The sequence below is a fragment of the Siphateles boraxobius genome, unplaced genomic scaffold, assembly GCF_051911475.1.
Source record: "Siphateles boraxobius isolate OS27281-9 unplaced genomic scaffold, OSU_SipBor_1 130, whole genome shotgun sequence".
NCBI lineage: Eukaryota > Metazoa > Chordata > Actinopteri > Cypriniformes > Leuciscidae > Siphateles > Siphateles boraxobius.
In genome coordinates this window covers 19,193,516-19,208,096 of record NW_027508734.1, presented here as the reverse complement: position 1 = coordinate 19,208,096, position 14,581 = coordinate 19,193,516, and the positions used below count along the sequence as shown (strand labels likewise).

The 14,581-nt window shown below is 37.6% G+C and overlaps 1 protein-coding gene across 3 annotated transcripts in view; it reads right to left on the bottom strand.

The window, feature by feature from the left end:
* Window positions 1-8,840, bottom strand: part of tub (TUB bipartite transcription factor) — a 100,248-nt gene extending 91,408 nt beyond the window's left edge. Inside the window, exons 1-2 of one of the 3 annotated variants that reach the window (XM_077228486.1) lie at window positions 8,653-8,767; window positions 8,005-8,108 (exon numbers count right to left, since the gene is read on the bottom strand). Coding sequence is in view for 2 of the 3 variants with exons in the window: in XM_077228481.1 (XP_077084596.1) it covers window positions 8,653-8,714 (62 nt within the window). In the remaining variant the exon portion in view is untranslated. Of the gene's footprint in view, window positions 1-8,004; window positions 8,109-8,652 lie in introns of all 3 variants that reach the window. The other 2 variants (XM_077228481.1, XM_077228484.1) reach the window with 2 other exon arrangements.
* Between the last annotated feature and the right edge of the window lie 5,741 nt (window positions 8,841-14,581).

Here is a 14,581-nt window from a genome sequence, read left to right as displayed (position 1 = left end):
GTTTCAGTATGGTCTGTTATAAAAAGAGGAATAAAAGAAGTCAATGAAAAAGAATTAGGTGTGAGGTTTAAGTCTTTTCGATCTTTCCTCCTGTTTCAAAGTTAATGAGGACACATAATTAGGTTAATGGATCAGTGTAGGCAATCAGTACTGTGATTGTCATGACCAACAAAATCTTAAGAATCGGCTGCAGAGTTTCAGCCTAACTGGTTTGGGTGAAAAATGTGATGTATTTGGACATGGGTCTGGCTTCTGACGTCACACTTGGATGTGGGCCGGGTTGGATGTCCACCGCAGCCTGCAGCGAGATGCTTCTCGCTGATCCACAGCTGTATACCACAAACACAACAATTATTCATTAGTTTTATTTCAAATCCAAAAGTTGTTACTAAAAAAGTTTTGTTTACAGTTTTTGTTTAAGTTTACAGTTATACAATCTTTCATCGACCTATTCACGTTTAAACACACTCAATTTAAACAACATATTATTCAATGCATTACTTCTATATAGATTTATATATTAAGTTGCTCAAGCAAGTAGTGAAACATTTAATTGTGTAGGCCTACTTTTCTTATGCTAAAATCATAAACACTTTAAATTAAAGCTTAAATTAAAAACCACTGACTCTCATGCCTTTTCCTAGCATTACAAATCTTTATATGAACAGTCCTGCGGGTGATACAGAACTTAATGTTTCTCCACTTCAACAATTATCCGAGTGTGATCCATTGTGCAGCCTTCATGAACGATCGCTGCACTGCTGCAATCTCAACGCTGCTAGAACACATTGCCGGACCGTTTCCGTGTGCAATGTGAGTGCTCTAACCTGTTAACACAGCCACCAAAAAAAAAAAAATGCAATGCATACGCACAGCAGACAGAGATGCGTGAACCTGGCGTGAGACACAAGAGGTGTTTTTAGAGATTATATGAGACGTTATTATCACGTCTAGGATATTTTTAGACAGAATCAAAAACCCCTAACATGATAAAATAACTGTAAAGCATGGCTTCAAATGGCTTATTGTGCATTTATCATTAGCAATAATCATGAACAATTCTTCTGCCAAGTACACAGTTCATTAGCATAACTATGGGCTTCTTCTTTTTTAAAAGTTACAAAGAAACATAGTATAGCATAGAATTTAATTGATGCAATGTCACAGATGTATATTGATTCTGTCCCAAAATTTAACATGTCTTGCTGCATACATACTGTAGGAAGCTGTTTTATTAGTAAGCTAATTTTAACAATTTCAACCTAATGCCTTTTTATTTTAAAAAGCTGTTTACTCCCACACAACTGACTGAACATTAATCAGGGCTCTCAGATTTCATTGGCAGAAAGGCTCTGAGGTGAACTGAAAGAATAAAAAATAAATAAACAATTAACACTACTCAAAATGCCTTCAGCATGGTTTGGTTTAATTATCACCTATCATAATAATTATCTATTTTTACCCCTGTCTTACAGTTAATGTGTGGATGAGTAACTGGTCGTAATTAAATCAAAACCAGAGTATTTATAATAAAGTTGCATTTCAGACACAATCAGACAATTAGAACTGATTTTGAAGCAAACAGAAGTAGACTAGGTGCTGGAGTAACGTTACTCATATTTTATGTGTTACAGGGACGTTAGGGTGAGATCTTCAATCTCTCTCTCTCTCTGCTGCTTTAAACAATTCTGTTTTAAAATATTCCAGCTTGCGAATGCATTTCCCTAGCAAACTCCACATCTCTGACTCTGAGACATTAATTAGAGCAGTGCAGTAGTCTCTGTTTTGTGCCCCTTTTCAGCCCATTAGGGAGAAGGGGCTTATGCTCACAGCTTACAGTGAGGAAATCAAAAGAACACCGTAGTAGATAATATGTGTAGATATTATTGATATATATATATATATATATATGTGTAGATGTGTAGATAATATTGAGATCTAAAATCTATTGCTAATAATAATGTAAAAACCTTAAATGTCACATTTCCATCCATCCATCCATCATCTTCCGCTTATCCGGGGCCGGGTCATGGGGGCAGCAGTCTAAGCAGAGATGCCCAGACTTCCCTCTCCCCAGACACTTCCTCCAGCTCTTCCGGGGAGACACCGAGGGGTTCCCAGGCCAGCCGGGAGACATAATCCCTCCAGCGTGTCCTAGGTCTTCCCCGGGGTCTCCTTCCGGTGGGACGCGCCCGGAACACCTTCCCGGGAAGGCGTCCAGGAGCCACCTCAACTGGCCCCTCTTGATGTGGAGGAGCAGCGGCTCTACTCTGAGTTCCTCCCGAGTGACCGAGCTCCTCACCCTATCTCTAAGGGATCGCCCAGCCACCCTGCGGAGAAAACTCATTTCGGCCGCCTGTATCCGGGATGCTCGGGATGAACCAATGCTCATGACCATAGGTGAGAGTAGGAACGTAGATTGACCAGTAAATCGAGAGCTTCGCCTTGCAGCTCAGCTCCTTCTTCACCACGACAGACCGGTACATCGACTGCATTACTGCAGAAGCTGCACCGATCCGTCTGTCAATCTCCCGTTATCCTTCCCTCACTCGTGAACAAGACCCCAAGATACTTGAACTCCTTCACTTGAGGCAGGAACTCTCCACCAACCTGAAGTGAGCAAGCAACCCTTTTCCGACTGAGAACCATGGCCTCTGATTTGGAGGTGCTAATTCTCCTCCCAGCCGCTTTACACTAGGCTGCTAACTGTCCCAGTGCATGCTGAAGGTCCTGGTCTGTTGGGGACAGCACGACAACATCATCCGCAAAAAGCAGAGATGAAATCGTGTGGTCCCCAAATCGGACACCCTCCGGCCCCTGCCTGCGTCTAAAAATTCTGTCCATAAAAGTTATGAACAGAACCGGTGACAAAGGGCAGCCTTGCCGGAGTACAACATGCACCGGGAACAAGTTTGACTTACTGCCGGCAATGCGAACCAAGCTCCTGCTCCGGTCGTACAAGGACCGGACAGCCCTTAGCAAAGGGCCCCGGACCCCATACTCCCAGAGCACCTTCCACAGGACGCCGCGAGGGACACAGTCGAATGCCTTCTCCACATCCACAAAACACATGTGGATTGGTTATGCAAACTCCCATGAACCCTCCAGCACCCTGGAGAGGGTATAGAGCTGGTCCAGTGTTCCACAACTGGGACGAAAACCGCACTGTTCCTCCTGAATCAGAGGTTCAACTATCGGATGAATTCTCCTCTCCAGTACCCTGGCATAGACTTTCCCGGGGAGGCTGAGGCTGTCACATTTGAAAAATGTAAAACATCTTTGCTGAATAAAATAATTAATTTAAAAGAAAAATCTTGCCAACCACTTTTTTTTTCTTTGAATGGTAGTGTATCTCAATTTTATTGATCTGAACATATAGTGCAAAAAAGCTACAGATGTTAAATGATTGAACCTGGTGCAAAATAACATGTTCTTTCTAGTTTTTATATAATCTTTCAAAAACAAATGTAAAATGTACACTAAATCATAAAAGTATAAAACTGCCAGTCTAATTAATATAAATAAGCAATTGAATGGTGACCTAATAAAAAAAAAAAACCCAGGCATGAATGTTGTTATCATCATAAGACCACAAGCCAAGACATGAGCCCACTCCATATAAGAAACAGAACTAGAGCATGTATTGTTAAGTTGCAGTAAATCGGAGGTTTAGATTCAGTCACTGGTGAATGGTTACCACAGAAACCGGTCTCAAATGTTTCATATATAGGCTGAGTATATGTCAGAGGTCACATCTCCAGGGGCTGGACCTGACGGACAACACTTATTACTGTTTAAGACAAAAAAATAAATTTGCACCTGCACATGCACACAGGCACAGCAATGTGCTCTCCTCGCAGTATAGATCAGAGTTGCATTGTGAGCAGAATCAACAAAAACACGTATAAATCTGCTCCCATGTGCCAGACTAAGGTCTCTAAGCTGCAAAAAGTCGATAGGAAGTGAGAACACTTTATTTACCTAGACCTTAGGTTGACCGGCATGGACATCCTCTAAATGTTTACGAGTGAGTAAACTGTGACTGATTCGTTTGAATTCGTACGATGTCACTCATACGAATTTGTATGATTTGTCTAAACCCCAGTGATGGGTTAGGTTTAGGGGCGGGGTCAGAGGTAGGTCATTCGTACGAATTGGGCAACTCGTAAAATATGTACGGTTTAGCAAAAAACTTACAAATTCGTACAAGTGAGGTCGTAGGAATTCGTACGAATTAGCCACCTCATAAAATTCATACAAATTGTCATGAGATCGGGTTGTGATGAATGATGAGGATCAAGAACATGGTCATTAAAAAAAAGGTATTTGTTCTGGGATTTCGACACAATGTCTATCCACAAAGAACATGTTGTTAGCAGACATGTGTCAAACAGCATTTTTTTTTTTTTTTGATTGCATAGATTTCCTCAGCAGGTACCAATAACAAATCAGAATCAATATGATTGTAGTGCAATCAGTGCAACTCATTTTTTTAATGAGGGGGCAAAAAAAGGGGGGGGGGGCAAAAAAAGGATAGTACTTCTGGGGGTTCAAGCACAAGCCAACAACTGCCACTGAGATTAATGAAAATGCTAACGGATAGCTCTCTCTCTCTCTCTCTCTCTCTCTCTCTCTCTCTCTCTCTCTCTCTCTGTAACATAAACCTTTTCTGAGGTGAAAAAAATTAAATAATCTTCCCCCAAGCAATCTCAACAATCTCACTGGCTCTGAGCAGAGATGTGAAATGAATCCCACAATTCAAGCATCTGCCTTATAGAGAGAGCGTGGCTTTACATAACAGTCTTAAAGTCATGCAATGGTTCCACTTATCTATCAGAATAACACAGTAGATGTTTTTCCTCATATTTTTTACTAAAGTAAAGTGTGAAAAAAGAATCAGTCAACTTTTAGAGGTCCATGGAGGAACTGCATGTTAGTATAATTTTAAACTAAAAGTTATGGTACACTGGTATTAGTTTACTTATAATGACACAAGGCACCCTGAAAGGATATAAGCAGTATTTTATTTTCCTTACTCCACATTGTTAAAGTTAACTAAAACAAAAACTATTCAAAATATTTTTGTTAATTGAAATAAAATAAAATTTAAATATTAGATTAAAAACTTAAATTAGAAATGTTAGCAACTAAATTAAGTGTAGCATTAGTTCTGGCATGTCACATCAGTCAAGCTCGCATCAACTGACTCTAAGCTGATCCACATCTACCTATAGCAATACAACACCTATCACAGCATAAGGTCCATTCAGTATTATCAGCAGCTTTATTGTGTTGCTCAGGAACTAATTACCCTCCTCCATCCCCAGCTCCTCTTGTCCACAGTCAGGACTTGACAATCACAGAGGCTGCATTTGAAATGGCATACTCTTTGAGCATGTACTTCTTTTGAATAGATATTTACTTTGCAACAATTAAAAAAATTGGTGTAGTGAATGTAATCAGGACATATTGGTCATGTTGTCATTGTCATGTGACTTAGTTTCACTGCGGTTCACAACTCATCTCCCGTTGCCTCATGGGATAGTTAAGTGTTTCTTTTTTACGCCTAATACATAGACCTTACGCGCCAGAGAAACAAGCACACAGCCATCTTTAGAATTTTGTCTTTGAACTTCCGTTTTTGCAGTAGCTCTGTATATTTCTATGGCATCGCTGTTGAAGAGTAATTAGATGGTGATGTGGATTGACTTATTGTAGAGTTAACGAAAGTTATCGTGAGCATTGTAGTGTTTGAAGAGGATATCATAACAAATGTCAGTAGACCGGGAAGATTTTAAAACGAGCGGTTCATTCATAAATCCGTAAGATCGTACCTTCGTGCTGTGGAAATACAAACTGGAAGACAACACAACAAGTGCAGCACTGAAAAGGGGCGGGGCTACATGAGCTCTATAGTTGGGAAGTGTTCGGATGCAGCCAGTGTTCTGATGCAGCCAGTGTTCTGATGCAGCCAGTGTTCTTAAGTTCTTTCCTATAGGATGTTCTGTAGCTGTTTGGAGTTAACAACAGTAACAAAGCAGGCTGAGCTTAGCAAAGGGTCAATTACATGCATTGATTACATACTCCTATGACTACTGTGGAAAGGAAAAAAAGCAGGAATAAATTATCATCAGGTCTGCCTAACAGCCATTGTGAGACATCTTATCAGCTTCCTAATGAGATCACTTGACATTTATTTGGATAATTGGAACAGACTCCCCTCTCTTTAACAGAAATATAAAAGTGCTTAACTACATCTATTGAAGTTTGCCTGTGTGCCGAAAACAATCTGCACCAAACACCTGGGTGTTACAGCAGTGTTAATGGGGACACAGGGTTGTTGATTAGACTGCCTGAGAGCAGCTCCAGTCCTGATGAGGACGGCTGACAACTGTAATGCCTGCAATTAATTGTGCACTGTAATCAGTGCCATACTTCCATTAAATCCCAAACCAGCTTAAGGAATCATTCTGGAGCTGGTCTAATGGCAGGTAGAGGCTAAATTAAAAGGGTGAGGGGAATGTTTTACTGCATAGTTGAAAGGATTACAGTCAGCTGAACAAAACATTGTGCTGCTTTGTCTCCATCACAGCACAGCTCTATATTCGCTGCGCATCATACAGAACTATGATCTGGGATGTACTCCAGCCTGATGTTCTGGCAGGTATTGTCTCTTTTATCCATTCACCAGAGACGGTGCTCAGTAATGGATAGTATTCCCTTTGTTTGGAGGAGAAGCACCAGCTGTTCTCTGAAGCGCAGTCTTTGCCATAGGAACACTTCCTCCATTTACCTCTGCTCTGTGCCCTATCACCCACATGCATCCGCAGACACTGAACTATGCCAAAAGGGTCTTGGAGGAGAGAGATGGAGGGTCAGATACTGCGTCCGAAATCGTGTAATTTTTTAGAGTATGTATACCCCTTGATACTGATGAAGAGTGGGTTTTTTGGTATGTGGGTGTGTATACGTAAATACAATCCCAGACTTACTACATCTGCCAACATTGTCCTTTAAAGAAACACTAAGATTTTTTAACCTTAAAATAATGTTTCGAAAATCGTTTCAGTGGTTCATCAAGTCGTCACATGGTGAAATGCACTTATGCCACAGCTTTGCAGTCCTTTATCTGATATATCCACGCTATGTAAGTTTGCCAGATCGGGTCGCGTTTCTGTAGTTCTAATGAGACATAAGAAAACTACTAATTTGACTTGCTTTACGGCAAGCGTTACAATTGCTACAATTGCTCGTTTGTGATGTCGCAATACATCATACTTACATAAAATCATGCATCATACTCTACCTTGTCTGTGGCCATTGTTGATTCCAAAGCCAGTGCTGAATAAACAGAGAGCATGTGCGTGTGCGTGCGTGCGCGTGCAACAGTAGGCTGCGGTAGGCTAAATTATTTACGACAGCGGTAATGGACAATTCTGCTTCCAACCTGTAGGGCGACCACAGAGGAAAAGTTACTTGGTGTTGCTTTAACCAAAGACGTACTAATAATAACAACTTAATTATTACAATTGATGTACTGTATGCAAAGAAATACAAGACCAATTGCAATTCAGTTTGCAAATATTATGATGTCACCATTTTTTATTAAATTGTTAAAAACCCAATTAAAAATCAGATATGACTTTTTGTCATCTTTATGGTAATGATCAAAATTATAAATGGCTTATCATATTGGAAAGAATTTTATTATCCTATCTTTTTTACTAATTTTGAATTTGACAACTCCAGTCCCATGACCTTATGGAATAGCAATTTAACTGATTGCACACTTCTGTCATCTGGCTATTGTTCACCAACTGATTCATAAATACTACGTATTCAGATATGTTTAACAAACCACTTTTGCTTATGCTTACTATAGAGAAGTGTGAAGCACAAATGAGCTTCATATGCTACCCATGGAGAAATGCAAGGAAGCCTCAGACTATAGAGGATCTTTCTGTAGTTCCTCTGGGGAGCAGTGAGAGAGCAGTCATAGCATACCAATCATCCTGGGTTTTCAAGTGTCTCACATACTGCAGACATGATGATCTCCAGTATCTTCCTCTGGTTCATAAGGAGAGGCACTGAGGCAGATTTTATGATGCCTACAGAGAATTGGGATGCTGACAGAGGAGCTGAGAGGATGCTGAAGCTAGACTAATAAATACACGAGAGATGCACTGGAAAGAGCACGTGTTGAAATAGAACCGAGACGTTTTGCTCACCAAGAGCAATGTTGATACGCAGTAACCGTTTTAAAACAAAAATGACCGTTAGGTTTCAGTCATGTGGTGATTGACTGAAGACCTGTGTTCAATTCTCTTTTCAGCTGTCAAATCAGAAATAGTCTACTCGCTGTTACAAGCGCCTTTGTGAACAGAAAAAACAATTTAGCCTACAGCATCAGGTTAGCAAACAATAACTATTTTTTCACTAAAAGAAGACATGTTGTTTTTCCTCAGACGAATCATGAACTTTGTAGCTCCACAACTTCGGTCGTTAAAATCAGCATCTTGTCACCCTTAAGAACGACTGGGTTGGTTTGGATGCTCGCGTTTCGCGTCGCGTTTACTTTGATCATATGAATTATTTAACACGCACATAAAAACAGATTTTTACTGGCTGTTTACATGCTGACGGCGTGCTTACCTGTCATAACTCCATCGACTGTATGACATGCTCTTATTGTTGCTCAGTCCGTCCATGGCCATCTGCGGTCAACAACTGCTCGATTACACAGCGACGCCGAGCCGTATAATATTGTTGGTGTTTTGTGTTAAATCCTCCGTCTTCGCTACAGTGAACGTCTTTATTGATGCTTCTGGGGAGCTGTAGCCTTAGAAAACCGTTTGATTGAGGGGTTTAAAATAGGTGGACTGAACCACTGGCTGTGAGAGGGGAAATGTCAGTTGTTAAAATGAGCGCACAGTTATTTCTTTCTTGAACGAAATATCGCAGTTATCCGCTTTTTTTTGTTTGGCAGAGTATTAAGAACCTCGCGTCTTTTCAACTTTAAAAAAAAAAATAGATGCAGCCAAATTACTTTTCTCTCTATTGTAGAAGGTAAAGTACTGCTTCGAGACGGTGCATGTCCCCCTTCTGAAAAAAAAGAGCTGGTGATAAGCTGTAATATGTTTAGCATGTGCATTATGATGATGCATCAGACAATTGTAGGCCTATACTATTTGGGAAAATACATTTTAATAAGCAGACAATTTAACATGAAAAGAAGCACCACTTCTGGCACAAAGGCCTCCGAAATCCCAGCTGTCATATACAATTTATATAATAGCCTACTCTACAAAACAATTTATCTATTTATTTATTTATACCTATTTTTAAAAGGTATATGTAAAATAGTTATGGTAACACTTTCAAATAAGGTTAAACATTAACAACATTAGTTAAAAATTAACAACATTAGTTTAAACATTTAAACATTAGTTAAACAACATCAACGTTAGTAAAAGGGAAAGTTCTCCCAAAATGAAAAAATTGTCATAATTTACTTACCCTCGTGTTGTTCCAAGTTGTATGAGTTTCTTTCTTCTGTTGAACAAAAAATATATATTTTAAAGAATGTTGGTAACCAGACATTGGATGGTACCCATTTACTTCCATAGTAATTTTTTAGTAGTATGCTACATAGTCAAGTCACCTTCATTTATAAAGCGCTTTTAACAGTATGGATTGTTTCAAAGTAGCTTTACGTGGTTAAAATAGAAATTACCGTAACAGATTGTTTAGGCTTTACCACAGCTCTAGGACAAAGTTATTGTCCAGCTAGAGATTGTCTTAAATTAAAAGTATGCATTAAATATAAACTAACAATGAGCAATTTGATTACAGCATTAATTAATCTTTGTTAATGTTAGTTAACAAAAATATTTATGTTCGTGTTAGTTCACTGTGTATTAATGTTAACAGATACCACTTTTGATTTAAGAATATAGAATGTTGAAATTAACATATAAGATTACAAAATATGAGAAGAAAATATTACATTATTAAACTGTAGAAGTATTGTTCATTTGTAGCTCAAACTAACCAATGTTAACAAATGAAACCTTATTGTGTTACCTAAAATACTAATTCAAATATTTTATGTAAAATTGCATTTTGACAATAACTGAAAAATTAATGACAAATAAAATAGTTAAAAGTAAACTCTTCAGCAAGAAAATACGAGGAGGGTGTTCTTTACCTCATCACTTCAAAATGTAAACAGTATTTTTAAATCACAAATCAAAATGAATGAATGTCTGTAAAAAAATTTTTTTTTTACAGAAACACACAAAGAATATTGAATCCAGTCCAAAATTCTCCCAAAAGGGATTTTCCCAAAAATGTAAATTCTGTCATTATCTCTCACCCTCATGTCGTTCCAAACCCGTAAGACTTCCGTTCATCTTCGGAACACAAATTAAGATCTTTTTGATGAAATCTGAGAGCTTTCTGTTCTCTCCATAGACAGCTACGCAACAAATATTTTGACACTTAAAAAGGTTCATAAAGAGATCGCAAAACTAATCCATATGAATTGAGCAGTTTAGTCCAAAATGTTCTGAAGAGACAAGATCCCTTTATATGATGAACAGATTGAATTTAGAAGTTTTATTCACAAAAGCCCTTAACATTCTCTCAATGTAAGTCAATGCAAGATTTTCAAACTTTAACCTAACATTTAAAAATAAAGACCAAAAATAGGTAGCAACTGAAATTATCCTTAAAAGGTTTGAATAAAAATTAAGACATCTTTAAAGTTTATTTTAAAAAAAAAACTTTCATTTGATTTAACATGTTTGGTTGTCAGTATATTTTACTATGATGAAGAGATCACAGTTCGCATGTAAAGAGCAATCATTATTTTAGTAGCCATTTGCAGGCTTTAACAATGTTGCTATTCACAATGGACTTTATAATTTATTCATCAAAACACATAAATCTGACTTTTGCCATCAGGAAATGATCTCTTTATGCATCAGTGAGACTAAATAACCACACGTGATAAACTAAATGGTGTGAAAGGATAGTCACAGAATAAAAAAAACTGGAAGATTTATATAAAAGGGTAAGTTATGAGTTCATAGGTTCCAATTTTCCAGTGACTCTACTCAGCCAGATTTGATGTCTAAATAAGGTCGCTCTCACCAGGGTGAAATCTCTGGTTTTCCATACATGCACTACAAGGTTAGCCGAACTTCTAACATATATTTGTAAGGCAGTGACAATTAAGCTGTCAATCCTCCCATTCGTGACTCAGATGTGCTCAAAGAACACAAAGCTGTCTCCCAAACAACAGTTCTAATAGGGTTTAAACGGTCTAAGGCATATTCTGACCCCGTAACAACATCTGTGGTTAAACTAAAACTAACGTTAAAACTGGGTACATTCGAGTATCATGAAAACGCATCCCGGAGAACGGTCGACTCGGTAACCATGTGTTATTTATCCCTAAGTTCATTTTTGGCCGGAATTGTCCTTTGATCAGGCTGACAGGAAAGTGTTTTAAGCTGCCATTCCAGACCAGACAAATTGCTTGTAACGTTACCTGATTGGCACACCGATGCTCATTTTCATATTCGTTATAATAAGCCTTCATTGCCAAGAGGTGTTTGTGATTATTAAAGCCCACTTGTCCATTTCAATGTGTGGTGTCACCCATGGTGATACTGACAAGTATAGACTACACAGCACTCACCCACACACTGCAAATGGCGCAACATAAATACAACCCAGAGAATACATTTATGCAAAACCCTTTTTGAAGACTTTCAATTTTGTCATTTGAGGTCAAACATGTTATGCATTAAGAGCATTTAAAGTCTTCCTGCACTGAAAAAAGTGTAATATTTCTTCATGTACATGTGTTACATGTGAATCAATCAAAAACACAAACATAATTTGTTCAAATAACTTCCAATCTTAAAATTAAATAGTTTAATAGACCCAATAAACAGTTTCAAAATGATTTTATATGGTTCCCTGACAGGATTAATTTATTCAAGCAATTTGATGTATTTTGTCTCATCACTGGATTATAAGATAATTGTACTGCAGGGCTGTTGAATGATTGAATCTGATTGGTTGACAAACATTCTAAAGTTTGCAATTATTTTCAGGGAAACGCACGGCTAAAGTATAATTCCAGGCAGGTCTTGACCGCATTACAGTTCCTATCACTTTGCCAAAAGATTTCAGTTATTTCAAAGGTTACAGCATACAACAGCAAAAGAACCAAAAACCACAACGACACTGACCAAGCAAATAAATATAGTAAACAATAGGATAAAAACGACACATTATTTCCATTATGTTTTATTATGTACGGAAAGCATACTCTTTCTCCTGCTCTCTTACCACCTCGGGATGCATTATTTTCTAATAATTAAACGGCCCATGGTCAATTATTCCTTACACAAATATTCCTTGGAAAAAGTTTCAGTGGTAACCAGTGTAAATGAAATACTAAATCACAACTAATTCTCCCCCATTTAACATGAAACTAAAGTCTAAAATCCCATTTAACATGAAACTAAAGTCTGAAGACTAAAGTCTCCCCCATTTAACATGAAATAATTTTTAATTTTAACATTTTTACTGTCCCCATCAAAACATGCTGGGAACAGCGGTTTCAAAAATGTCAAAAGCAAAAAATATTTTTGCGTACTTGATTGCTTTACATTCATCCTACATAATTGAATCCAGTGGATTGCACATTTTAGAGAATTACATTAATCAAACGCAAAGAAATCAATAATTTTGTTGTGTAGATCACAAATATGATTGAGTAAATCAGACAGTCTGTTTTCTCATTTTGTCAGGGTGTTAATGCTCAGAATGTGTTTGTTGTCCAAGCCTCTGAAAATGAACGTCTTTATGTCACTTGTTAAAAGGAGTATGAGAAAATTAATTCGACTGAAACATACCAAACCAATTGACGACATTATAGTTCAGAACTGCATGACTTTAGTTCTGTAAATTCTGTACATACTGTAATGTTAATGTATTGCTGTTCAGTAATACACTCTAAGAAGAAAAGGTTCTAAATAGAACCTTAAATGACAGGCTCTTCATATATAAACCATTTTATAAGTTCTCATCATGGATCAGTTTATGGATGTAGTTTTAATTCAGTATTATTTTGATTACATTTTATGAATAAAATGCGTGTAAACAGACTTTATCACGAGGAAAAAAATCCTTATATAGAACCTTTTGGGCATAAAGAATTACTGTAAAACTGAGTCAAGAACCCTTGGAATCTATATAGAACCCCAATGTGCCCCCCCCAGTTCTTGTATAAATGTCATGACATGAGCAGAACAGCTTTTCTGAACCTGATCCTCTTAATTGATAAAGATGATAAGATACCCTAGTCCATCACAATGTTACCTAACACTTTTAGATCTCACGGAAGAATACACAGTAGATTCAATAACAATCAAAACAAGCGTGTGGTGTGACATATGTTGGCATACAGCTCATTACCGGAACACTGCCCAAGAAAAGCACAGAAGTTTTGTAAATCACATGGGACATGCTTAAGGACAGCAAAATAACAATCTACTTGTCACATGGTGGCGCTTGTTATTCAATGTCGATTTAAAGAACGAGAGCTATAATTTTGTGCAACACGTACCGTCGTTCCTCAGTAAGGAAAAGCAAAAAAAAAATATCACAAATAAATCATAGATTTTATTATAGCACCAGAGGCTATACAGGGGGAGGGAAAATTTGTGACAAATAAAACACAGTATGGATTAGATGTACACAGACTCTGGGAAGAGGAAGAGTCATGCACTTCTGTTCCTACTAGCTTTCGTCTTGATCTGTTTTGATGATAACTGGTATCTGGTAATGGACAAGGTTTTGGGAAGGATATGAACCCGGAGTCATCACAAAAGGGTTGACCCAGTGATCACTGGAGAAACGTTTTAGGCTATGAGGTGGACGACTATTTGCGTGAGTTATCGGCTTCAGTCCACAGAAAGCAGGAAAGGACCACAGTTCAACATACATTGGCCTTTTTTCAGTTAAAAACACAAACGAGATATAATTAAATACTCCTCTTTACATATACACATTTGTGCCGCGAGAGCGTTTTCACTTACAACATATAAAAATACTCATTAACTAGTCTGATAAGAAAATAATGTATAAAAGTATATAGTAAAAACATTTAATCATGTCCATTCAGAAGATCACTTCCATCTTTTTTTCTTATATTACATGATGATAAAACACAATAACTAAAACAGTTTGAATCCCTCATACAGAAATGCACTCTGGAAAAAAAGGAAGACGAAAATAAAACGTGACATGATGCATTAGTGATATGAACCTTTGGAGTATGAAGGCAGGGAAAAAAAAAAGATCACCTGTCAGATGAGAAATACCAGATTTAAGTGTGAATGTCACCGAGACGTCAAACCATATTAAATAAAAAAGTTTTGAGGGAATGTGGATGTCTGATATTTGTCATGATATTTTTTTTTAAAAAGAGTATTTTCTCTGATCATATACATGAAAAGATTGCTTAAAAGATGCCTGTGATGTAAGCAGTTCAACTGTCCCC